At 36.7% G+C, this 25,298-nt stretch overlaps 1 protein-coding gene across 16 annotated transcripts in view; it reads right to left on the bottom strand.

The window, feature by feature from the left end:
• Positions 1–25,298, bottom strand: part of Slc4a10 (solute carrier family 4 member 10) — a 294,937-nt gene that overhangs the window by 182,985 nt on the left and 86,654 nt on the right. For 8 of the 16 annotated variants that reach the window (XM_087650803.1, NM_001429835.1, XM_087650811.1 and 5 more), the window contains 1 exon segment: positions 241–322. In XM_087650803.1, coding sequence (XP_087506929.1) covers positions 241–322 — 82 coding nt within the window. 16 annotated transcript variants of the gene reach the window in all.

Genomic DNA, 25,298 nt, shown 5'->3' with positions numbered 1-25,298 from the left:
TATTCTCTAGAATATCGAATGAGTTAAACAAATATCTATGTGTGACCAAGTGCTGCTCACCATTTGTAGGTCTGCCAGTTGGTATTCTAGACTCCACCAGAACAATCCATCTATGCTACACCAGCACAGCATCCTTATTGTTATATCAACATTTTAGGTTCTCCACAATTAAAAAATTTACAATTCTCTTTGAAATGCCCATGGAAAGTTATTAACTATCCCACCAAAACAATGTCTCACCTTCTAAATCTTCTTTTTCAAAATGTGTTTTGAGAATAGAACGTGTTCCACCTCTATCCACAACGGCTTCTTCATCATTTCTCTATAGTGTGAGGAAACATAAAATTAAACAAATGTAAGTATGCGTAGTCTCTTAATTTCCAAAAGTAAGCCTTAACATTATCTACCATTTAGAGATTTAGTCTGCCAGATTTGCAGTTGTTGGATAAAAAAGAAGCTAAAATAAATTTGGTCATATATTCAGAGAGGTAAGTTCTTTGATTTAACATCGACAAGTTCATACATTTTCCTATTGGCATTATTTGTTAGATGAAAAGATTAAAACAAATCTGGTGAATTTAATAACAGTCATTTTAATCCCTGATAAAGAACTCCTATTAACAAGATCACATTTTTAAGAATACGAGAAAAATATGAGAATCATTAATATTGACACCACACATGTTACGGCAGGGTGAATTAATTCCACTTCTATTAAGAATTGATCTAGTCCCTTGAAAGCAATTAGTAGGCAATTATTAGATAAATGAAAACTCTATAATTACTTTGTTTCAGTGTGAGACACCTTATTGAACAAGATTATAAATTATTATCATGTGATTGAGTCTCCATTTAGTGTCCTTGTATAATTTCCAGTTTAGAATGACTAGATATATACTACACATATGAACATTGTACACATGCTCAAAACATACTAAATTATTTGGTATTCAGAAAATAATGAATAAAGTAGTAAATATAATCAATTTGATCACATAGGATGAGAAAGATCACAAAATACTGAACACGGTAACACTATTTTAAACTATCTGCCCAAAAATTTCTACAAAAAATGTTTTAAAATGAACACTGGTCAGAATAGGAGAAACACTCAAATGTATGAACCTTCAGAGATCTATTTCTAAGTCAACTCCAGTACTTGACTATTTAAAATAGAAAAAATCTTTAAAAAAAACAGTGAGTGCACTGTAAAAGAGATGAATCTTTCCCTCCAATCTATCCAAAATCTTTGAAACATCAGATATTTGTAACAACTTTCTTTCATTGAAAAAGCAATCTTGGACTGAGTCCAAGCTGTTATCCTTGAGCTGGAAACCTTAAAGGCTGTGAGGAAATTTAATGTGGGACACACAGGACAGAACTTAATAGCCAAAGACAAAGCAGGTATGCTTAGCATAAGAACAACAAAATCAAAGCAGTAACAAAAGTAGTCTGATTCAGAGACCTAGGATGTACCCTATTTGATCAATGTGTTCTAGAAGAGATCTTGTTTGATGTAGCAGAATGAAGAAGTTCCAGGTTAAGTCTGAAATTTCTATCTAGTCCAAATGTGTAAGTGGAAATATCAAAACAGTGACTCCCTTTTTCCTGAGATCTAGAGAGAAGATCAGGAGAGCTGCTGTAAGTCAGATATTCTGAAAAAGGAGGGAATGTCAAGTCTAGAAGCTCCTACTACACAGCTTTGGGGGGTTGGTGGGGATTGGTTGACAGGCTATCTCATTTTCCAGCTTAACGAAGGGAGTAATATGAAAGAAATGAGCCATAGATGAAACGCCCAATCGACCTGCATCATGTTACATAGTAATTCATTAACACTTACAATTTTGTTTTATCAGTTATTTTAAGTTGAAAGGCAAAAATATTTCAATGTACTTTGAGAATTATATTGTCATTGATCTTATAAGCCCTTTAAAATAAATCATCAGAAATAACTACTTCTATGAACTTTAATTTGAGATGGTAAGGCAAAGGATCCTAAGAGAAAAGCTTCAAAATATCTATTTCCCTTTGATAAAGTATTAAAGGCAGAGATAACCCTGCAAGAAGAGACCATAGCAACAGAGCATATTTCCAATTGACTTTCTGATTTGTTTACTAAGTCCTTAGAAATGCTTTCAGAAAATTAGGTGCTAGATTGGTAGAGGGAGAGGGCATTGTTTAATAAACTATTTCCATGCAATGAAGAGTGATGTGAAACAGGATGGAGACAACACAGTTAGGTACATAAAATGGGAAAAGTCCTTAGTGATCGGAAAAATGCAAATCAAAACAACCCTGAGATTCCACCTTACTGCAATCAGAATGGCTAAGATCAAAACCTCAGGACATGTTGGAGAGACTGTGGAGAAACAGGAACACTCCTCCATTGCTGGTAAGATTACAAACTGGTACAACCACTCTGGAAATCAATCTGGAGATTCCTCAGAAAACTGGATATAGATCTACCTGAAAATCTAGCTATACCACTCTTAGGCATATACCCAAATGATGACCCACCATACCACAGGGGCACGTGTTCCACTATGTTCAGAGCAGCCTTGTTTGTGATAGCCAGAAGATTGAAATAACCCAAATGTCCCACAAAAGAAGAATGGATACAGAAAATGTGGTTCATTTATACAATGGAGTACTAGTTGGCCAACAGTGAGGACATCATGAGTTTTGAAGACAAATGGATGGAACTAGAAAATATCATCCTGAGTGAAGATTATTTTAAAAACTCATCTTGTAATAGTATTTTTTGGAAAAAAATAGAAGAGTATATGGTACTAGTTTATGTTTAATGTTTTATGTTTATATTTCCAGAGAAATACATTAACCAGAGTAATCTTTGTCCTTATCACTATTGTTCTATCAATTATAATTATGTAAATATTATTATTCACTATAACTGTTGATACATTTTCTACTCTCAAGATCACAAACATTTCATTTTCCTAATCTATTTTTTAGAGTTCTTAAATTAACAAATCATAATTCATTTACCACTAATTTTTATCACTAAACCCTTACCACATGTAAAAATCTTGCTGAACTAAAAGACATAATTGCCATCTAAGACTTCATACTTGAAGGGAGAAGATATTGTGTGTATTTTTTAAAATAACAAGCATGTACCAGAAGTTGGCTAAACATACACATGGTGTATAGAAAAGTGTTAATCCCACTAATTTATAATAAAACTAAGTATTATAGGATAAACAATTAATCAAGTTGAATAATGAAATTCCAGATAGAGGGCATGACTTGTGCAAAAGAATATAATTATCAGTGACTTCAAGGTAGAAAATCCCGGCTACTTTTAATTTAACAGGTTAATTTTTCATGGATCACAAATGATTATACCCAATGGATGAAAATTCATTAACACTAACAACTTTACTGTGAGTTATATGGAGTTAAAATATGTTTACGTCCACAACAGAACTAGAACTAAAGTCTGATTTTCTGATTCTTATCCAAATCCAACCACTAAAGGATTCTGAATCTGTATTACGAGTTTCTTAGCTCCCTGACTGTTCTCACTGTTGTATGCAATTGCAGTAATATTAACTAACAATCACTGCAGTCATTAATAACCATGTGCAAATTGCTATAAAATATAGCGACTGACAGCAGCAGCCCTAGAACTAGGCTTCCTGGATGATGACAATTTTAATCTCTGCTAAACGACATCATTTCTCTCATATCCCAATACACGTAAAGTAGAATTTATGTGATGATGATGATTTAAGTTGACTTTAAATAAATACATGAATGAATATATATATATATATATATATATATATATCAATCACAACTTTACCAAATTCGGTAGGAACAATGGTTACAATGAATATTAATTAACCTAGGCACTTATTCAGCCCCTTGGTCACCTTCCACAGTCTTTCAGAGAGTAAGTCATTTGACACTCAACACCACATTAGAGGTCTCCATAGCAGTATCCCAATTTAATAGAAGCATCACTGATGAAAAGAGCATTGAGTAACTTTCTTAAAGATAAAAACAAAAGGTCAGGAGAGTGAAAGTCCAGGTCTAGAACTTAGTGGTTAGCTACTGTCCTCGCACTGCCTTCGCTACACTGTCCAGCGACCTCCACATGCTCGCATGACCTTTAACTGAAGCTGGACACAACGGATGGGTAAATTGAATAGCAGTGTACATAATTATATGCAGCACACTTTCCAATATACGTCATTGGATCCTACTGCTCACTTTAAAAGCAGGAATGTAATGAAATATACAATTTTTAAACTTGTTTCCTTACTAATGTTCCTATACTATTTTAAACACTTGAGGCAAAAGCTTCCTAGATTTCTAAATGTCTTTTACCTACTTCCTAAGAAAGAAAATAATATTTGAACTTTGAATAGCAACTATAGTAAAATTATATAGTAAATACATATTTTACAATTGAAATAATATAAAATAATACATAGTAAAAGTTAGAGTAAAATAGTTAATGAATTTCCATCCATTAGGTGTAATCATTTGCAATTCATTAAAAAGTCTAAATAGCTACTCCAATCACAAGCTTTCTAACAGGAGTAAGTCTGGAATCCTAAAAAGTATTGAAAGTGTGCTACACCTCTTTCTTGGCTAGTCCTTACCTTGTCTTTCTCCCAAGCAATATTAAATCACAAGAATTAAGAACAACTCAAAGAAATTTTTTAAAGGTCTTTGATTATATGTTTGCTATTGTTTTACAAATAATGTTAAAGGCTCACCTGTTTCAGGTTTTATTTTCACACTAAGATTGCAAGCAGATTTGGCCTTTTTCTGTGGATTCTATAGATCACATTTGGATTCTCGTGCTGGTGAGGCACATAGTTTACCAACTGTGCCATCTCTGCAACCCCACACAACTTTTAATTGACTTACTTGGTATAGCAGTTATATTTAAAAGAGTGTTAGATTTAGCTTTTCAATACAGAAGACATTTTCTTGTGTTTAAAACCAAAGTTACATCCAAGCTGTGATGCAAAAATGAATTGCTAAAGGATTTTATTTATCTTTCCTGTTACTCTTGGATAGCCTGAAACCTCTGATTTGTGGGGTAATATTACCTTTTGAGGTAATATTAATATATTCGATAGATTACTTCTTTATTATCTCTAAGCATACAAAAAGACAAGCTAAAATAGCCAGAGGCTCCCACGATGAGAATAATAATTATTATATCAAATTTCTCTAAAACAACATTCTTTTTATCCAAATATTTGCCACAGGGACATGAGTATTCACTGTACTAAGTGATCTCACTACATTGCCCTTGGATAGAAAATGTGGAAAGCAAAGCCAAGGCTAAATCAGATTCCCTCCCAATAAGACAAACTGCATTGGAGCAAGCAGGAGGTCTCCTGGGTATGAAATCTGGACCTTCCGAGTGCTTGTGGGGGGACTGAGTAATTCTCTCAAGTGTGATTTTGATAAATAATTTTATTAAAATCCTTCATTTTGTTTCTACCCTCCTACTGGGTCAACTAACTCCTAAATCTACTTAGGAATTTAATTTTCATTCCCAGAGTCTCAAAAGAGCTGGAGTTCTTAAAATGACTTCAAAACACAGGAACTGCTCTTCTGTTCTTTATTTCATTTTTTCCCCAGAAATGAGGAGATCAGGAGAAAATAATCTGTTCTTAGCTTGAAAATCATAATGTAATGCTCAAGACTGTATGGTTCTATGGGCTATGCTTTATGGTTCTAAGAAACCTCTCCTGTGATGGATGGTTTAATTTACTCCGAAAGGCTAAAGCTGAACTGGGATATTATGCATTGCTCAAGTAATCATATTCTTCCTGCCTTCTACATTACTGTGCATCTCCTCTCTGTAGATCACTCTCCTTCTACATCTACACCTACACATATTTATTTAAATAGAGATTCATAAGAAAAAACAGTCAACAATTATCCCTTAGTCTGTCTTATTTCTCATAACATGATTATCTCTAGTTCCATCTACTTTAATTAAAATGACCTGATTTTGTTCTTTATGGCTGGATAAAGTTTATAGATACACCACATTTTCCTCATCAATTCATCTATTAACAAACATCTAAACTAATCCCATCCATGTTATACATGCATTAAAATGCCATACCCAAACCCATTATCATGTCCAATGAATACAAATAAATAAAATACAAATAAATAAAATCTAATTGCCAAATAGAGTATTGCTAATTTGCATACTACATGCCACAAACTATTACAACTGCTTTAGGTGCATAAACTCATTTAACATTCACAATACTTTGAGGATCACATTCCTTGGTTACAAATAAAGAAAGACTGGTTTATAATGTAGCTAAGTAGATATTTAATCACAGTATATACAGCCTCTTACATTAGCTCAGCTATTACAAACTAGAATCAATTTGTAACTCAGCCTGTATTGCTTTAATTGAAGGTTTTAATACAGGATATCAAGCACTTTGGAGGCACTACTGGGCAAAATGCCCAGTTTGGGAGTGGAAAATAGAGGATTTGCATCTGTTCTATGTTCTACCCACCTCTCTGCTATTTTCAGCAAGCATGTTGATATAAAACAGAACAGAGTAACACCTACTGTCCATCAGTCAGAAGCGAACACCTGCTTCCATTATAGTTTCTCTCAGTCCCCTTCCTCAGAGTCTGAGGTGACCAATTCTTCAGTGCTTTTCATCAGATCTCCATATTTTCAGGCAGGTGAGGTGGTGAACATATGTGATCCCAGTAACTGGGAGAACATGTCAAAAGGGTGACAATTTTCAGCTAATCTGGGGACTACCCTATACAGAGAGATGCAGTCTCAAAATTTTAAAACTCCTAGAATTTTCAGTATGATATGTGTATTTAGATATGTTTTGTTCCAAGTAAAGCTCAGATCATCCAGTTACAGTCATATCCCCCATACTTGCTACTCCTTATTTCAAATGTTTAACCCCAAGATTAATACTCTTTTCCATACTGCACACACCTACTGAAGTATTCAGACCTCACCTGGAATTACAGCTATAGCCCTAATTTAAACATGAGTCTCTGGGTTTCCCCCTTAGCTGCCTGGTAGGGACTGGGTTGAACACACCTTAAGACCAATTTATGTTGGCTTATAAATATAGAACAGGGTCTTTCTGTATAGTTCAATATGGCCTTTAATTCTCAGTCCTTTTGCCTTTCTGTCTACCAATAAAATTGCACTCTGTACAATTATTAACCTATCTATAAGGTTACCTTTGACTTCTCTAATATTATGAAATGTATGTGGGAGGAAAGAAGAATAATATGTAACTCACACTAGAGTTAAACTGTAACAAACCACTTTTGAAGAGTCATCCCAAAATATCTACATTGACTTCTATGCACTTTCTCATTCATGCCTTGACAGCAATAAACGTTTTTACTCTTCTGTTAAAAACAATATCCTACAGATGATCAGCTTTCTCATAATATTCTCTGAATTAAAGAATTACACAATTATTTATGAACAACTTATCTGTAGAGATTTTTATGATGTATGACATGCATTATAAAATAGTGACACTATAAAAAGATGACCTCTTGCTCTAAGAGGATTAGCAATGAGCTTTGCTGTTCAAAGTTCAAAACCATCTTGCTAAACAGGAAGAATGGTTGGCATTCCATTAAATGTCTGCAGCACTCTGACTAGTTTTTACTTTCCAGTGCAATATATTTTGACACAGTAGCAGAGACATTTTTCTGATTTGCAGCAGGAATAACAACTCTAAGACTTTTTCATATAGTAAAATTAATGATATTTAAATGTTACTAAAGAACATAACCTAATACTTTATGGTTTGGTTCTCCTAAAAGGCCAAATCTACAGTAAAAATATAGCAAAATGCTGTGAAACCAAGGCCTAGAGGAAACCTGAAGCCATGCCAAGAAACAGAATGTACTCCTAGTGACTAATACATGCAAATACTGGAAATAAATTCTAACAGATTAAACAGGTTTTGTAGCAACTAAAAGGTATATTCAAATCTTCCAAAATTAATCAAGCTTAAGAATATGGCAGTCTTCCCAACTAATAAGAATGTAAGCTGCTAAGTAGCCAGAATAACATATAAATTATATCCAATATCAGTAGGAAGAATTTTTTCAAATGTGTTTTTAATTAAAAACAGAGAAACAGCCCCAACTGTATTTATTCACTATTTCAGGCTTTATCCAATGTATTCACTTTTAATACTACATTATCTACCCTTATGGGAAGTTCTTTTGATAACAAACTTAACAGATTTGATAGTTCTCTACAACTGATTCAGCAGTATGTATCACTGAAAATAAATAAAATACAGTTCTTTCTTGAAAATTGTGAAGGATGACCACATAATTCTGTTGTGTTGAGAATGCAAACCTAAGGAAAGCCTACACTAAAGAACAGTTAAATGAATTTAAACTTGGGAGGTTTCGTTTATATGCAGGGGGGGGAGAGGAGTTGAGAGGGAAAGGAGGGGGGAGAGGCAGGGAAGAGACACAGATAAAGTTTAAAATAAAGAGTTTCAATATAAAGCAAATATATAAATCTAATGTTTTAAGATTTTCTACAATTTGTAGTTTAATGCAATAAAATCCTTCAGCTTCAAAATGAAAGTAAGCAAATGTCAAATCTCTCTGGGTCAAAAATCTTCAAGACACTTAGAAGCCACAAACCTCCTTTATGTAAACACACTCACAATCAGCTTTCAGATGTGGTTAATGCCTTAGAAGAGGTGTGTGTTAAAAGCCTCAAGGGCATCACAGGATCTGAGAAATGACTTAAAAATCACTTTAAAAGATGTCCCAGAATGAAATATAGATTTCAGGATTTAGCTTACACCCTGGACAAGCGTGCTTCCACTCAGCAAACTTCCACTGGTGTGTGGATCAGCACAGTGCTAACACGCTTATTACTGTGATTAAATCTCAGATAATAACCATGTTGCAATACATATCTATAGAAAGATGATGATCTTGTATTATTTTCAGTTCAATTCATGCATGTTATTTTTATCATTTCAAGTAAATCCGGATCTAATCAGGATTAATCTAGAAAAAATTTAAAGAGACATAAACATTGTTTCTAATCACACAAAGTCTATCTTCCTTTACTCCCCATCTCTATCCTAAAAAAGACTAAAGTAAAAACAAATTCATACATACATGCAAACCCTTATTAATTCATATTTTACCCATTATCATAATTATCACATGTTCAAATATCCAAATGAAAAGGAGTTAATAAGTAATTATGTTGATTAACATATTCCAAAGGACTCTGATCTAGACAAAGCAACAACCTTACACACCAATAATATCATCACAGTTCACAAGTGCGTACCTCTTGACCTAGAGACTGGAAATGCTCACAGGTTCCAGGCTGCATGACCTTTCTATTTCCAGAAATCCCTGCGAGATCACACATTTTCTGTCTTACAAAGGAATAAGTAAATAAACAAGCTCAGCCGTCTCTGTCTCTCAGCATCTACAGGGCTAGTGCCGAGACGAGCAGATAGCAGATCTGCTCATCAGGATCCATTTAAATCATCATCAAAATATCGTATCCCAAGCACTGTGCATCATCCCCTCTGTGCAGTTACCAACACTGCAGACTAAGAGATGCTGACACAGTGGTGTCTGCTGATGCTGTTAATGCTGTCTGAAACTGCCAGCTTACTGCTTGGAGCGGTTCTGCACCATCCAGATCAGACACAGACTTCAGGTTCCCACCGCTGCTACCACAGATTCACATGCTATGAGCATCCCATTTCCTATCAGTACCTTTTGAAATAAGCAATTCTCTATTTATTAAGTATGTAATATGTATGTTGAAAAGACTATGTTAAAATGTCAAGTCTAAACTATTAGTAAGTTTTTTATTCTCCATATAAAACTAATCTGTAGCATAATGCTTTAGTAGATAAATTTGAACTCCCTTTCTGAGAAAACTTCTTACCAAAGCATCAGATTTAGAAGGATCTAAAACTGAGGAGTTGCTATTCATGAAATATTAGATAATTTTGATCAATATAAACATGTGCATGTCAATTATATTTATTTCCAGGAATCTTTATTATTTAAACCTCAGAACAACATAATTAAAAATTTTAAATTATTGAATTAAAAATATGTTTTTATTTAACTCTTCTTATAAAGAGTTAAATATGCAGAAGTTAATAAATAATCACCAAGTCCTAAGACTGATGGTTGTTTAGGAAGGAAGACTAGGTAAAAGATTGCATTGACAGCATGAAATACCATTGTACCCTACTCTTCAACACACTAGAAATGTTCTTGTTTACCAATGCACGGCAGCTTAGGAAACTTTGCCACTGGTGTGGGAGCCTAGAAATAAAAGGCTCTGGATTACAGTTGTGAAGTTTGTATTCTTCATGAGATAGAACAGTATATGGGAATAAAGAAAAACATAAGACACTAAGGCCAACATCAAATTAAGCAAATTAGGGTACAAAGGATAAGATCTTACCTTAGGACAGCCCACACATTCAGTATAGGCAGAATCAATGATGCTACAACACTTTATTTATATACTTGTGAATTAAACTCCTGAAGTTTCAAAATAGCTAACATAATGCACAAATGTGCTTTAGACAAGTGTACACTGACAATAAATAGGTAAACTTCCTTGTCCTGCTCATATTTGATGGGTGATATATATATACATGTATATATATGATTATAATATATTATAAAATAATATATATAGGCAGTTCACAATAAGTCTTAATAAATTTGCCTTGGAGGCAGAGGAACAAGAGGCATAAAGATGAGCAGGATATTTATTGGGGTGAGATCTGAAGGTGTAGAGGTGGACATGGTCAAGATGTATTGCACACACTTGTGAAACTGTCAAAACAAATACATTTAAAACACCATTTAAGGAAAAGAAATTCGGGGAGGTGAGACAGTTCAGAGTTGCTGCCAACACTACAAAATAGAGTTTGATCTGCAGGGCAGACAAAGTCGAAGAGAGAACTCCCAGGAACTTGTCCTCTGGCCTTCACATCCATGCCATGCCACGTTCTCTCCAAACATACACAATAACTAAAATGGAAATAAATGCAGAGACCCGTAACCAGACATTATGCAAGGAGAGAGAGACTTTGGAACACTCAACCCTAAATGATACGTTTCTATCAAATCCCTCTCCTCAGGCTCAGGCTGCAGGAAGAGGCAGAGAGAGTATAAAAGAAGAACGAAGGACGCCAAGAAAACAAGGATCTCAACAGGATCAAAGACAGCTCATATGAACTAGGAAAAACGGCGGCAGCACACTCACGCCTGCGCAGTTGGTACCAGGTCCACTTCAGTGATTTTATGAACCCCCAATGCCTGCGATGCACAGGGCTCTGATCCTGTGCCTTCTCGTGGCTCTTTCCCTTCTCTTTGCTCTGTCCAATTTCACTTCATTAGCTTGTGTTTTGACCGTTATTTTATTATTATCTCTTGAAAGTCTGAATTCTAATGAGAGACAGAAAACAACTGGATCTGGGTGGGGGAGTCGGATATGGGGAGGACCTGGAAAGACTAGACAGAGGGAAAATGTAACCAGAATATATTATGTGAGGAAAACATATATCACCAGTTAAAGGGAAAATATATTTTTAACAGTAAATTAAAAAGAAACAAGTAGTGGACTTCGGATGTTGTTGGTATTGTTACTATGAATTGATTAAAGATTCTTAACTCACCTTTCCACTCATCCCCTAAAAGAAAAAACATTATTAGGTTCCTAGTGGTCTGGTTGATACTCTTCTTTTAGGAAATTACTGTTTTCAACTGCACAAATTTAGACAAATTTAGACAAGGACTCAATATTTGAATGCGCAAATAAAGAAAAATATCATAGGGACACAAAGACGCTTTATTTGGGTAGTACTTATCCTCATAATCACGTGTATTCTTTCTTACAGACTTAACATCAGTAAAGCCATGCCTTGGATGCTCACTCTTCCCATGGAGGAAATAGTGAACGTCTGCTTGATCAGATACTAAACATGCGCCAGAGAGCCTGAGCACCACAAAAACTTGATGCGACAGACATGGAGCTAGTTAAATAAAACGAGTGGAGACATTAATTGGGATTCTTTTGTTTGGATGGCAGAATTAAAGAGCGATTGGAACAAAAGCAGAACATCCTCCCTAATCTGGGGATCAGAAAGGGTCTCTCCAGTAAAGAACTACAAAAGGCTACAGAAATCAGAATTGAGGAGCAATAAATATGGTATGTTTTACACTTTAAAGTGTAAAGATAAGGACCCAGCACTGCCCTAGAAAGAGTTTGAACATTGGTTAACTTGCTTTGTCCTGGTACTACAAAGTAGACTGAGTGACGAGTAAATAGAAGAAATGTACATCACCCAGTTGTGTAGGCTAAGAAATCCAAGGTCAGTTCATGAGGATGTTCAGTGTGTAGTGGAGGTTTTCTTCCCACTAAGACTTTACATGGCAACCTTTTTTGTTGTTGTTGTTGTATTTCTGTGGTCTTTATTTTTTTTTTGGATTTTTTTAATCTTATTGGATTTTTTAATTTACATTTTAAATGCTATCCCATTTCCCAGTTTCCCATCCAGAAACCTGCTATCCCATCCTCCCTCCCCTTGCTCCTATGGTGGTGCTTCCTCACCCACCCACCCAGCCCTACCCACCTCCTGCCTGGCACTCCTCTACACTGGGGCATCAAGCCTTCACAGAACCAAGGGCTTCTCCTCCCATTGATGCCTTACAAGGTCATCCTCTGCTACATATGCAGCTGGAGCAATAGGTCCATCCCTGTGTTTTCTTGGGATGGTGGTTTAGTCCCTTGGAGCTCTGTGAGGTCTAGTTGGTTGTACTGTCATTCTTCTTATGAGGTTGTAAGCCCCTTCAGCTCCTTCAGTCCTTTCTCTAATTCCTCCAAAGAAGATCCCATTCTCAGTTCAATGGTTTCCTGCGATCATCCCCTATGTATTTGTCAGACTCTAGCTGAGCCTCTCAGAAGACAGCTATACCAGGTCTCTGTCAGCATGCACTTCTTGGCATATCTATAATATTGTCCGATGCTTTTTAAACAAGGGAAGGAATGCAATTCCTTTGGTGAGGGATTGTCATGCAGGTGGTTAAGTATTCAATATATTAAACTAAGGGAGGTAATAAATGTGCAGACTCTTATCCAGGTGCAGAGCACAAATGGCAGGTAAAATTGATTTATTAATCTGTCAGAATATCCCAAATATAAAAAGTTGAGGATTCGTAAAAGAGAAAATATTTCACAACTACTTCATTGTCATGATTTTCTTTCAGTTACCAGGTGATATCAAACTCTCATTTAACAAGGAGGTAAATGAAATTTAGAGAAATTGAGTCAGGGCCAGAAATCAGAATATCTATATGTTTCGTTTCAAAGTTTCTCTAAATATAAAGTTATGACTTTAATTTTTTTTGTAAAAATGATACACATCAATAATAATTAAAATAACACTACTATAGTGTGATAAGGTGGAAAACACAGAACACATTTCTATAAAGAAACCCATAAGAATTATAATATTCTTAATGAAAGTTTACTTTCATCATTAACTGTCTTTTACCTTTATGAAAAATGGATAGATGATCCATACTCCAGTGAATGGACCCATACTCATGTATACACATGTGCAATATGAAATAAAAAGATTTTTTTAATACAAGACATTAAGTTAGAAAGTGTATCATTGAGGAATGAAGTCTGGGAGGAATTGGATGTTAAGGATAGAAGCAGTCATTAAAAGTCTCCCAACCAGGCCTACAGGAACCGGATGTAGATCGCTCCTGAGAGACACAGCCAGAATACAGCAAATACAGAGGCGAATGCCAGCAGCAAACCACTGAACTGAGAATAGGCCCCCGTTGAAGGAATCAGAGAAAGAACTGGAAGAGCTTGAAGGGGCTCGAGACCCCAAAAGTACAACACTGTCAAGCAACCAGAGCTTCCAGGGACTAAGCCACTACCTAAAGACTATACATGGACTGACCCTGGACTCTGACCCCATAGGTAGCAATGAATATCCTAGTAAGAGCACCAGTGGAAGGGGAAGCCCTGGGTCCTGCTAAGACTGAACCCCCAGTGAACTAGTCTATGGGGGGAGGGCGGCAATGGTGGGAGGGTTGGGAGGGGAACACCCATAAGGAAGGGGAGGGGGGAGGGGGATGTTTGCCCGGAAACCGGGAAAGGGAATAACACTCGAAATGTATATAAGAAATACTCAAGTTAATAAAAAAAAAAACAAAACAAAAAAAAAAAACAAAAAAAAAAAAAAAGAGGAAAACTCATAGCGCTGTGTGCCTGCAGAAAGAAACAGGAAAGAGCATATGTCAGCAGCTTGACAGCACACCTAAAAGCTCTAGAGCAAAAAGAAGCAAATACACCCAGGAGGAGTAGAAGGCAGGAAATAATCAAACTCAGAGCTGAAATCAAGCAAGTAGAAACAAACAGGACCATAGAAAGAATCAACAGAACCAAAAGTTGGTTCTTTGAGAAAATCAACAAGATAGATAAACCCTTAGCCAGACTAACGAGAGGACACAGAGAGTGTGTCCAAATTAACAAAATCAGAAATGAAAAGGGAGACATAACTACAGATTCAGAGGAAATTCAAAAAATCATCAGATCTTACTATAAAAGCCTATATTCAACAAAACTTGAAAATCTACAGGAAATGGACAATTTCCTAGACAGATACCAGGTACCGAACTTAAATCAGGAACAGATAAACCAGTTAAACAACCCCATAACTCCTAAGGAAATAGAAGCAGTCATTAAAGGTCTCCCAACCAAAAAGAGCCCAGGTCCAGATGGGTTCAGTGCAGAATTCTATCAGAACTTCATAGAAGACCTCATACCAATACTATCCAAACTATTCAACAAAATTGAAACAGATAGTGCGCTACCAAATTCCTTCTATGAAGCCACAATTACTCTTATACCTAAACCACACAAAGACCCAAAAAATAAAGAGAACTTCCGACCAATTTCCCTTATACATATCGACACAAAAATACTCAACAAAATTCTTGCAAACCAAATGCAAGAACACATCAAAACAATCATCCATCACGATCAAGTAGGCTTGCTCCCAGGTATGTAGGGATGGTTTAATATACGGAAAACCATCAACATAATACACTATATAAACAAACTGAAAGATAAAAACCACATGGTCATTTCATTAGATGCTGAGAAAGCATTTGGCAAAATTCAACACCCCTTCATGATAAAAGTCCGTGAAAGAACAGGAATTCAAGGCCCATACCTAAACATAATAAAAGCCATATACAGCAAATTAGTAGCTAACTTAAACTAAATGGAGAGAAACTTGAAGCAATCCCACTAAAATCAGGGACTAGACAAGGCTGCCCACTCTCTCCCTACTTATTCAATATAGTTCTTGAAGTCCTAGCCAGAGTAATCAGACAACAAAAGGAGATCAAAGAGATACAGATTGGAAAGGAAGAAGTCAAAATATCACTATTTGCAGATGATAAGATACTATAATTAAGTGAGCCAAAAAGTTCCAACAGAGAACCTGATAAACACCTTCAGCAAAGTGGATGAGTATAAAATTAACTCAAATAAATCAGTAGCCTTCCTTTACACAAAATAGAAACAAGCTGAGAAAGAAATCAGGGAAACAACACCCTTCATAATAGTACCAAATAATATAAAATACCTCAGTGTGATTTTAACCAAGCAAGTGAAAGATCTGTTTGATAAGAAATTCAAGCCTCTGAAGAAAGAAATTGAAGAAGATATCAGAAGATGGAAAGATCTCCCATGCTCATGGATTGGCAGGATTAATATAGTAAAAATGGCCATTTTACCAAAAGCGATCTACAGATTCAATGCAATCTCCATCAAAATTCCAATCCAATTCTTCATAGAGTTAGACAGAACAATTTGCAAATTCATCTGGAACCACAAAAAACCCAGGATAGCTAAAACTATCCTCAACAATAAAAGGACTTCTGGGGGAACCACTATCCCAGAATTCGAGCAGTATTACTGAGCAATAGTAATAAAAACTGTATGATATTGGTACAGAGACAGACAGATAGACCAGTGGAATAGAATTGAAGACCCAGAAATGAACCCACACACCTATGGTCACTTGATTTTTGACAAAGGAGCCAAAACCATCCAATGGAAAAAAGATAGCATTTTCAGCAAACGGTGCTGGTTCAACTGGAGGTCAGCATGTAGAAGAATGCAGATCGATCCATTCTTATCACCCTGTACAAAGCTTAAGTCCAAGTGGATCAAAGACCTCCACATCAAACCAGACACACTCAAACTAATAGAAGAAAAAGTGGGCAAGGATCTCGAACACATGGGCACTGGAGAAAATTTCCTGAACAAAACACAAATGGCTTATGCTCTAAGATCAAGAATCAACAAATAGGATCTGATAAAACTGCAAAGCTTCTGCAAGGCATAGGACACTGTTGTTAGGACAAAACAGCAACCAACAGATTGGGAAAAGATATTTACCAATCCTACAACTGATAGAGGGCTTATATCCAAAATATACAAAGAACTCACGAAGTTAGACTGCAGGGAGACAAATAACCCTGTTAAAAATGGGGTTCAGAGCTAAACAAAGAATTCACAGCTGAGGAATGCCGAATGGCTGAGAAGCACCAAAAGAGATGTTCAACATCTTTAGTCATAAGTGAAATGCAAATCAAAACAACCCTGAGATTCCACCTCAAACCAGTCAGAATGGCTAAGATCAAAAACTCTGGTAACCACAGATGCTGGCGAGGATGTGGAGAAAGAGGAACACTCCTCCATTGTTGGTGGGATTGCAGACTGGTACAACCATTCTGGAAATCAGTCTGGAGGTTCCTCAGAAAATTGGACATTGAACTACCTGAGGACCCAGCTATACCTCTCTTGGGCATATACCCTAAAGATACTCCAACGTTTAACAAAGACGCATGCTCCACTATGTTCACAGCAGCCTTATTCATAATAACCAGAAGCTGGAAAGAACCCAGATGCCCTTCAACAGAGGAATGGATACAGAAAATGAGGTCTATCTACACAATGGAATACTACTCAGCTATCAAAAATAATGAATTTATGAAATTCATAGGCAAATGGATGGAACTGGAAATATCATCCTGAGTGAGGTAACCCAATCACAGAAAAACACACATGGTATGCACTCATTGATAAGTGGACATTAGCACAAATGCTTGTATTACCCTAGATGCACAGAACACATGAAACTGAAGAAGGATGACCAAAATGTGGATGCTTCACTCTTCTTTAAAATGGGAACAAGAATACCCTTGGGAGGGAATAGGTAGGCAAAGTTTAGAACAGAGGCTGAAGGAACACACATTCAGAGCCTGCCCCACATGTGGCCCATACATATACAGCCACCAAACTAGATAAGATGGATGAAGCAAAGAAGTGCAGGCTGACAGGAACCGGATGTAGATCTCTCCTGAGAGACACAGCCAGAATATGTCAAATACATAGGTGAATGCCAGCAGCAATCCACTGAACTGAGAAAGGGACCCCCATTGAAGGAATCTTAGAAAGTACTGAAAGAGCTTGAAGGGACTCGAGACCCCATATGAACAACAATGCCAAGCAACCAGAGCTTCCAGGGACTAAGCCACTACCCAAAGACTATACATGGACTGACCTTGGACTCTGACCTCATAGGTAGCAATGAGTAGCCTAGTAAGAGCACCAGTGGAAGGGGAAGCCCTTGGTCCTGCCAAGACTGAACCCCGAGTGAACATGATTGTTGGGGGATGGCGGTAATGGGGGGGAGGATGGGTAGGAGAAGCCCACATAGAAGGGAAAGGGGAGGGGTTAGGGGTTGTTGGCCTGGAAACCGGGAAAGGGAATAACATTTGAAACGTAAATAAGAAATATCTAATTTAATAAAGATGGAAAAAATATATATCATATACATATATGAAGTTCTCAAAGACTAAGGAAAGCATATTTTAAATTTTTAAATAAAATAAATTTGAAATAATTTTATTTTACAGAATATCCTCTAAAATATTGCATTTTATTTTATATGTGTTTTACATTTCATAGCATATAAACTGTCTTTCTATGTGCATGCATGCATGCAAGTGCATACACAGATACATAGTCGTCTATATAGCGATCATATAAAGTCTGCAGGAGTTGCTTATCTCCTTCCATCATGTGGATCCCAAGGCTAGAACTTAAGTCAAGAGGCTTCCCGCAATTGGTCACCTCTACTACATCTAGTGGGCCCAACATACTAACATTTTTAAAGTGCAAACCAATCCTACCTGCCACAGTAAGGTGACATAAACCACAAAGAGTTCTTAAAATATTCAGTCTTATCTACGTTTAGATGAGAGGTTCTGTCTGAAGGTATTGTAGTTTGAAATGCTCTCTGTCCAAGGATCATGCATTGAGGGTTGGTAGCCAACTGGTGTCATCATATAGATGTGGTTGTGAGCTGAGGGACTAGGTGCTGAGTTTATCAATGGACTATTAGGAAGTGAAGACTAGTTAGAGGCAGTGCCTAACTAGAGGTTTCTTTAAAGGATGTAAGGTGTGTCAAACCCTTCCCATGTGTCCTTTTGCTTTGTGACAGCCATGATATCAGCAGCCCCTGATAAATGATTTAGGCACCATTATGTTTCTCCTACACTGTTGCACATCTGATGCCATGGAGTTAGACAACAGTGGGCTGATACCTCTGAAATTATGAGCTGGAACTAGTTCTTTCTTCCCAGCATGGGACCTGAGAGCAGGAAAGACGGCTATTTGAGAGGGAAAGGAGAAACAGCAAGCAGGATGCAGGCATCAGAAACAGAAACAGAAGTCATCAGAAAGGCCACAAAAACAAACACATTCTATTAATATATGTGTACTTAAAGGTCACAATAAATAAACAACTTCATATGTTAATTTATGGATGGATGGATGGATGGATGGATGGATGGATGGATGGATGGACAGATGAACAGACAGATAGAATCATCAACACTTAACTTTTTTTCTCATGCATCTGTTACACCAAAAAGAAAATCTGACCAATAGGTAAAAGCAATGGAGCAGATTAGACTTTGTATGTTTGGTGTTACATTATTTGTGGAGAAGAAATGGGAAATGTTTTTAAAATGATATCTAAGTTAAAGAATGCCCAAAGTGTGATTCATGTGACTGCAGAATATTAGAAATAAAAGATTTCAGAGCCAGGGAGACGATGGCTCAGCAGGTAAAAGTACTTTTTGCAGACACCTAGAGACCTCAGAACCTATGTAATGTAGGAAGAAGAAAATTTATTCCAAAAAGTTGTCCTATGACCTCCACAACCATACCACGGCATGCTCACTCACACACATGCACACATACATACACACACAATAATAAACTTAAATAAATAAAACAGATAAGATAAAATAATATTACATAAGAGATAATAAAGGATGCCACTGACGTTTAGATTAGAACTGCTCCTCAAAGGCTCGAGTGCTGAATGTCTGCTAGAAATGGAGCTGGAGCAAATCCTTAGACTCTCACAGCCTTGAAGCTATCCATAGGGGTCATAGTTTTACAGGTCAATGTGAGGGAGGTGTCTAACTTAAGAGAAGACCTAACAGAGCATAGGGGCTCTCCCTTGTTTTCTACATCATCCTTTCTCTCTCTGCTTCCTGGCCTCTGGGTGGAAAACAGTTCTCCTTTTCATGTCCATGTTCTCTCTCACTACATGACAGAGGATAAATGGGGTCCAGTGGGCAGGAACTAGAAGCATGCACAAAACATGTCTTCCCTCTGTTTAACTTGTTTGCTCATGCACTTTGTCACAGCGCTAGAAAGTTGATTAATGCAATCATAAAGTATGCAGTGGACACTAGTATCTCCATGGAATAAAACCTCTGCTATGTGCAATGTATGCTGAAAACACAAAGACCATGTTGCAAAATACAGTCACCTAGTATTATTCATTTTATAAATATGAGACTTAGAATATATATAAAATAGAATTCATTATTTCCTACAGAATAAGAAACTAATGTCTGGTGACAGTTGAACCAATTCCCGTCTTTACTCTGCAGTCACAGGACGCACACTTTGGGCACACTTTAAATCAGTTACCATGTAAAACACTTCTCTTTCCAGTGATGACTGTGTCTTGAAATCCAGGCTTTCTAATGCTTCAGTTTTGTTTCTGCTCTAGTTTCATGATAAATATTTAAGCCTAATTTTAGTTTATCTTAACTTTTAAGTATAATCTTATGAGTCTTCTGTATCATTTGCTGTACATATGATTGAGGTTTCCACTTTTCATTCCTTACTGAGCTAATGCTAACACAGACTGTTTTTGACAGATTAGCTTTCAAACCAGCTGTGTGTGACAGATGAAAATCATGGTATAAAAATAAAGGATTTTTTTACTCTTTGTCTTAGTCATCGTGGTACATTCCAAATGGATTTTTATAAACTAACCAAGATAAGGAACTGTCTTAACATTCTACTGAACATGAAATACAGTTGGATTTGAAAACATAGGTCACCAAGTTATCTGGGCTAAGTCAGCAGTTAGAAAAGTAGATTGGGGGTTATTGTCAAAGACAAATAAAATAACTATAGTCTTCGACTCACAGATATATGGTGTTGATGTTTGGTCTGTTGCTGTGTACTGCAGGGCTAAATTCTGTACCAGAAAGTCTAAGCCTAGAGTGACTTCTCGTTTATAAGCTTTTGTTGTCCAAACCTTGTTCCTTGATTTAAAACTGTTGGTTAAATCAAATTGGCTACATCCGATTACTAGAGGGATTAGAGGTAGGTGGGTTTTGAGTTACCTGATTGGGGATAAAGAAAGAAATGAGGAGGGACCAGGAGGAGAGGGAGGAAGAATGAGAGGAGAGGAGGAAACCACCATGAGGTAAGGTGAACAATGAGCCCATAGCCAGGAGAAGCACCAAATATCTGGGCATACCGCTGGGAGGTGGCTAGGCCAGCAGTTAGAAAAGTAGATTGGGGTTAGACCCCAGTAATTAACAATGCAAAATAAAATAAACATAGTCTGAGTCTCAATTATGTGTAAGCTAGTCAGGGAAAAGCATAAATTAATTGTACTACAATATAGTATACTCAAAAACATCTAGAAAAAAAGACCTAATGTGTATAAACTGATCATTCATATTAAAATACTAATTATTGTAATAAATACTCAGTTTCCTATGATATGACTATAGCACAAATATCAGTTCATATAAAGGATCTGTGCCTAAAACTACTACATCTGTCTTACACAAGATGGCGATTTCTCAATACACTTATAACAAACCATAATAACAACACCTGTCTGTTTACCTCAGAGTTTTCAGACTCTAACGTGTAAGACCTTCATCACTCTACTAGCCCCTTAGTAAGACTGTATAGTGGTCAAACAATAGAGGAAAGGAAAGGTGTTACAATTTAGTAGGTGATATTGTTACTATACTTGACTGGTATTTTTTTTCCAGTTTCAAAAGTACATCATAGCTGTCTATATAAACAAGAAAAACCAAAGATCAGAAAGATGGGAAATCAACCAAAATGCATACAGAAATAACCATTATTAATATTTGCTTATAATGTTTAATTAATGTTTATTTAAAATTACATTAAACTCTTCTCTACTAAGAAATTATAAACATTTCCTCCAGTCAGTATTTTCTACATTGTAATATTTAATGACCAATTGTAATATACTACTATATTTTATCACCCTCCATCACCCTCTAATTTATTTTTTATTTTATTTTTTAAATTTTGTAAAAATAAAGAAGGAATTAGGACTATATTTGGTAAAGGTGAGGTATGGTGAGGTGAAAGGGGGAAAGGAGGTGCCTCTGCAAGCCATGCTAAGACATCCCTTCCCCCTGAATAAAATTTATTTAGGGCATGGAGAGGGGAGTTGAGGAGGGAGTAGAAACAGAAAGAGGGGGGGAGGGAGAGGAGGAGGAAGAAGTGGAGGAGGGGAAGGAGGGGGAAGGAGGGGGAGGAGAGAAAGAGTAGAGGCCAGCCATGAGCACTGGAGAAAGAGGGAGGAGGAGAACAGGGAGAGAAGAGACAGAAGGTAAGAGAGTAGAAGGGTAAAAGTAAGTCCTTTAATTTTAATATTATAAATAATACAATCAACATCAACTGTACACTATGTCATACATTTTCTTTCCTAAAATAATTTCCTATAAACACACTTACCGGGTCAAAGGATGCCACTTACTTCAGCAATACTGGAGGCAATGTGAACACTTTGGAGGCTTTTGACAAAATAATCAAATTTCTCCAAAACTGTGTTCTCCAGCAGGAATATCTTTTGCTTTATTACTTGTCAAGCTGGGTTATCATATATTTATATAAAATAGTAGCTGCAGAGAGTTAATATAAATGTTTTTTAAAGGAAGATTTACTTTAAGACAAGCTTAAATTAGTAACGAAGCAAAATAGAGTCGTCTTTATTAGTGTTCAATGAACAATGAAATTTTAAGATAAATAAACCTACAGATAAATTATGATTGTCCCTCCTTAGTGAATGAACTCAGGATTTTTTTTTTGGTTCTTTTTTTTTTTTTTTCGGAGCTGGGGACCGAACCCAGGGCCTTGCGCTTCCTAGGTAAGCGCTCTACCACTGAGCTAAATCCCCAGCTTTTTTTTTTTTTTTAAGACACAGAGAGGTTTATTTAAGAAAAGTTTTACTAATGTGTTAATATTTTGCCAACATTATTGCAACGAGTTTAAAAGGCAGACAGACTAGTCTAGGCTTTAAAGGAACAAATGAGGGTTGTACAATTAAATTATTACATAGATCTAAGGAGTTTACTGAATCACTACACGGCCCAGAAAACAAATTAAATCTGAAAGATTAAATCCAGTATTAGCACCTACAATATCTCTAAAAGTTCAACTTGTAACTGCTTTGTTCATTCCTTATGTCTCTTAACTTCTTCCAAACAGTGCTCTCAAACTCCTAAAAGAAAGGACACAAGAAATTCCAATACGGAGAGGACAGAGATAAAGAAGAGCTGGGAAAGTTAACTGGAACTTGCAAGTTACATGGAAGCCAAAACTTACTTGAGTCAATCAAAAGATTTCTGTGCCCTGAATACTGTATGTGAGGAGGCTAGGAATCAGAGTTTATAAGTAGGTTACAAATTAGCAACATACAGTGTTATTCCTACCACTTTCAGTGTTATTCCTACCAAACAAATCAATTTCCTTCTGAGTCAATGTTACCAAGCAGTAGCAAAGTCAGCTGACTATAACCCAGTGAAATGGGAGGTGCATACTTACTCTTTATTTTTCCTCCGTGACATTTATAGGATGAAATGACCTAGAAAGAGTGAGTCACTCACCCGGAGCAATGCTACTTTACCCATTGAAACAGAAAGAAAACAGCCTTAGGAAACCTTTCGAATGTCTGTCTGACAAACCTTCTGATAAGAAACAATACCATGCATATATACAATGTTTTTATGTGCAAATTTACTTCACAAATCACCACTGCAGTGCTAAGACTAGAAAAAGAAAATGATTAAATTTCTATTGTTTTTTTACTGTTAAAAAGTGATTCTTGCCATGGATTTTTCTCATAGTCTGACTATATCACTGAAGCACAATCTTGTTCAGAAGTCTTCAGTGGAGGCCTGAAACCATAATACTACCAAAGAATGTGTGTGCTGGTTTGCTTTTCTTTGATACATACAGACCTCTGAAAAGCTTTAACTCAAAAGTTAAGGATATTAAAAAACTAGTAATGATAAGCAGTAATATAATTATAGTAAATACCATAATAAATATTATATAAAATGGTCTATATTTTATTTAATATTTTTGGACTACATAGCTAAACCATGAGAAGTGAACCCAAGATAAAAAAGAACTGTTATAATTTAAATCTCACTGGTAAAATGTCATGTTATTTGTTCTTACTGAAAGTGATCTGAGAACAAAGATGGGCCTATGTCTCAAGTCTGACCATGGTGATGATTTGAATATGCTTGGCCCAGGGAGTGGCACTATTTGGAGGTGTGGCCTTGTTGGAGTGGGTGAGTCACTGTGGATAGGGCTTTACGACCCTCACCCTAGCTGCCTGGAAGTCAGTATTCTGCTAGCAGTCTTCAGATGAGGAGGGAGAACTCTCAGTTCCTCCTGCACCAGGCTTGCCTGGATGCTGCCATATTCCTACCTTGATGACCCTGTAAGCCAGCCCCAATTAAATGTTGTCTTTATAAGAGTTACCTTGGTCATGGTGTTTGTTCACGACAGTAAAACCCTAACTAAGACAACCATGTTTCTACCTTGTCCTGGGATTCCTTGTTTGGGGCAAGCTATAATAAGGAGGAAGTAGCACATCAAACAGCTGGCGAGGATGCGGAGAGAGAGGAACACTCCTCCATTGTTGCTGGGACTGCAGACTGGGACAACCACTCTGGAAATCAGTCTGGAGGGTCCTCAGAAAATTGGACATTGAACTGCCTGAGGATCCAGCTATACCTCTCTTGGGCATATACCCAAAAGATGCCTCAACATATAAAAGAGACACGTGCTCCACTATGTTCATCGCAGCCTTATTTATAATAGCCAGAAACTGGAAAGAACCCAGATGCCCTTCAACAGAGGAATGGATACAGAAAATGTGGTACATCTACACAATGGAATATTACTCAGCTATCAAAAACAACGAGTTTATGAAATTCGTAGGCAAATGGTTGGAACTGGAAAATATCATCCTGAGTGAGCTAACCCAATCACAGAAAGACATACATGGTATGCACTCATTGATAAGTGGCTATTAGCCCAAATGCTTGAATTACCCTAGATCCCTAGAACAAACGAAACTCAAGACGGATGATCAAAATGTGAATGCTTCACTCCTTCTTTAAAAGGGGAACAAGAATACCCTTAGCAGGGAATAGAGAGGCAAAGATTGAAACAGACACAGAAGGAACACCCATTCAGAGCCTGCCCCACATGTGCCCCATACATATACAGCCACCCAATTAGACAAGATGGATGAAGCAAAGAAGGGCAGGAGACGGATGTAGATCGCTCCTGAGAGACACAGCCAGAAACAGCAAATACAGAGGTGAATGCCAGCAGCAAACCACTGAACTGAGAATAGGACCCCTGTTGAAGGAATCAGAGAAAGAACTGGAAGAGCTCGAAGGGGCTGGAAACCCCTTATGAACAACAATGCCAAGCAACCAGAGCTTCCAGGGACTAAGCCACTACCTAAAGACTATACATGGACTGACCCCGG

This window comes from Rattus norvegicus, chromosome 3 (genome assembly GCF_021556685.1).
Source record: "Rattus norvegicus strain SHRSP/BbbUtx chromosome 3, alternate assembly SHRSP_T2T, whole genome shotgun sequence".
Taxonomy (NCBI): domain Eukaryota; kingdom Metazoa; phylum Chordata; class Mammalia; order Rodentia; family Muridae; genus Rattus; species Rattus norvegicus.
This window is presented reverse-complemented; position numbering and strand designations above follow the sequence as displayed.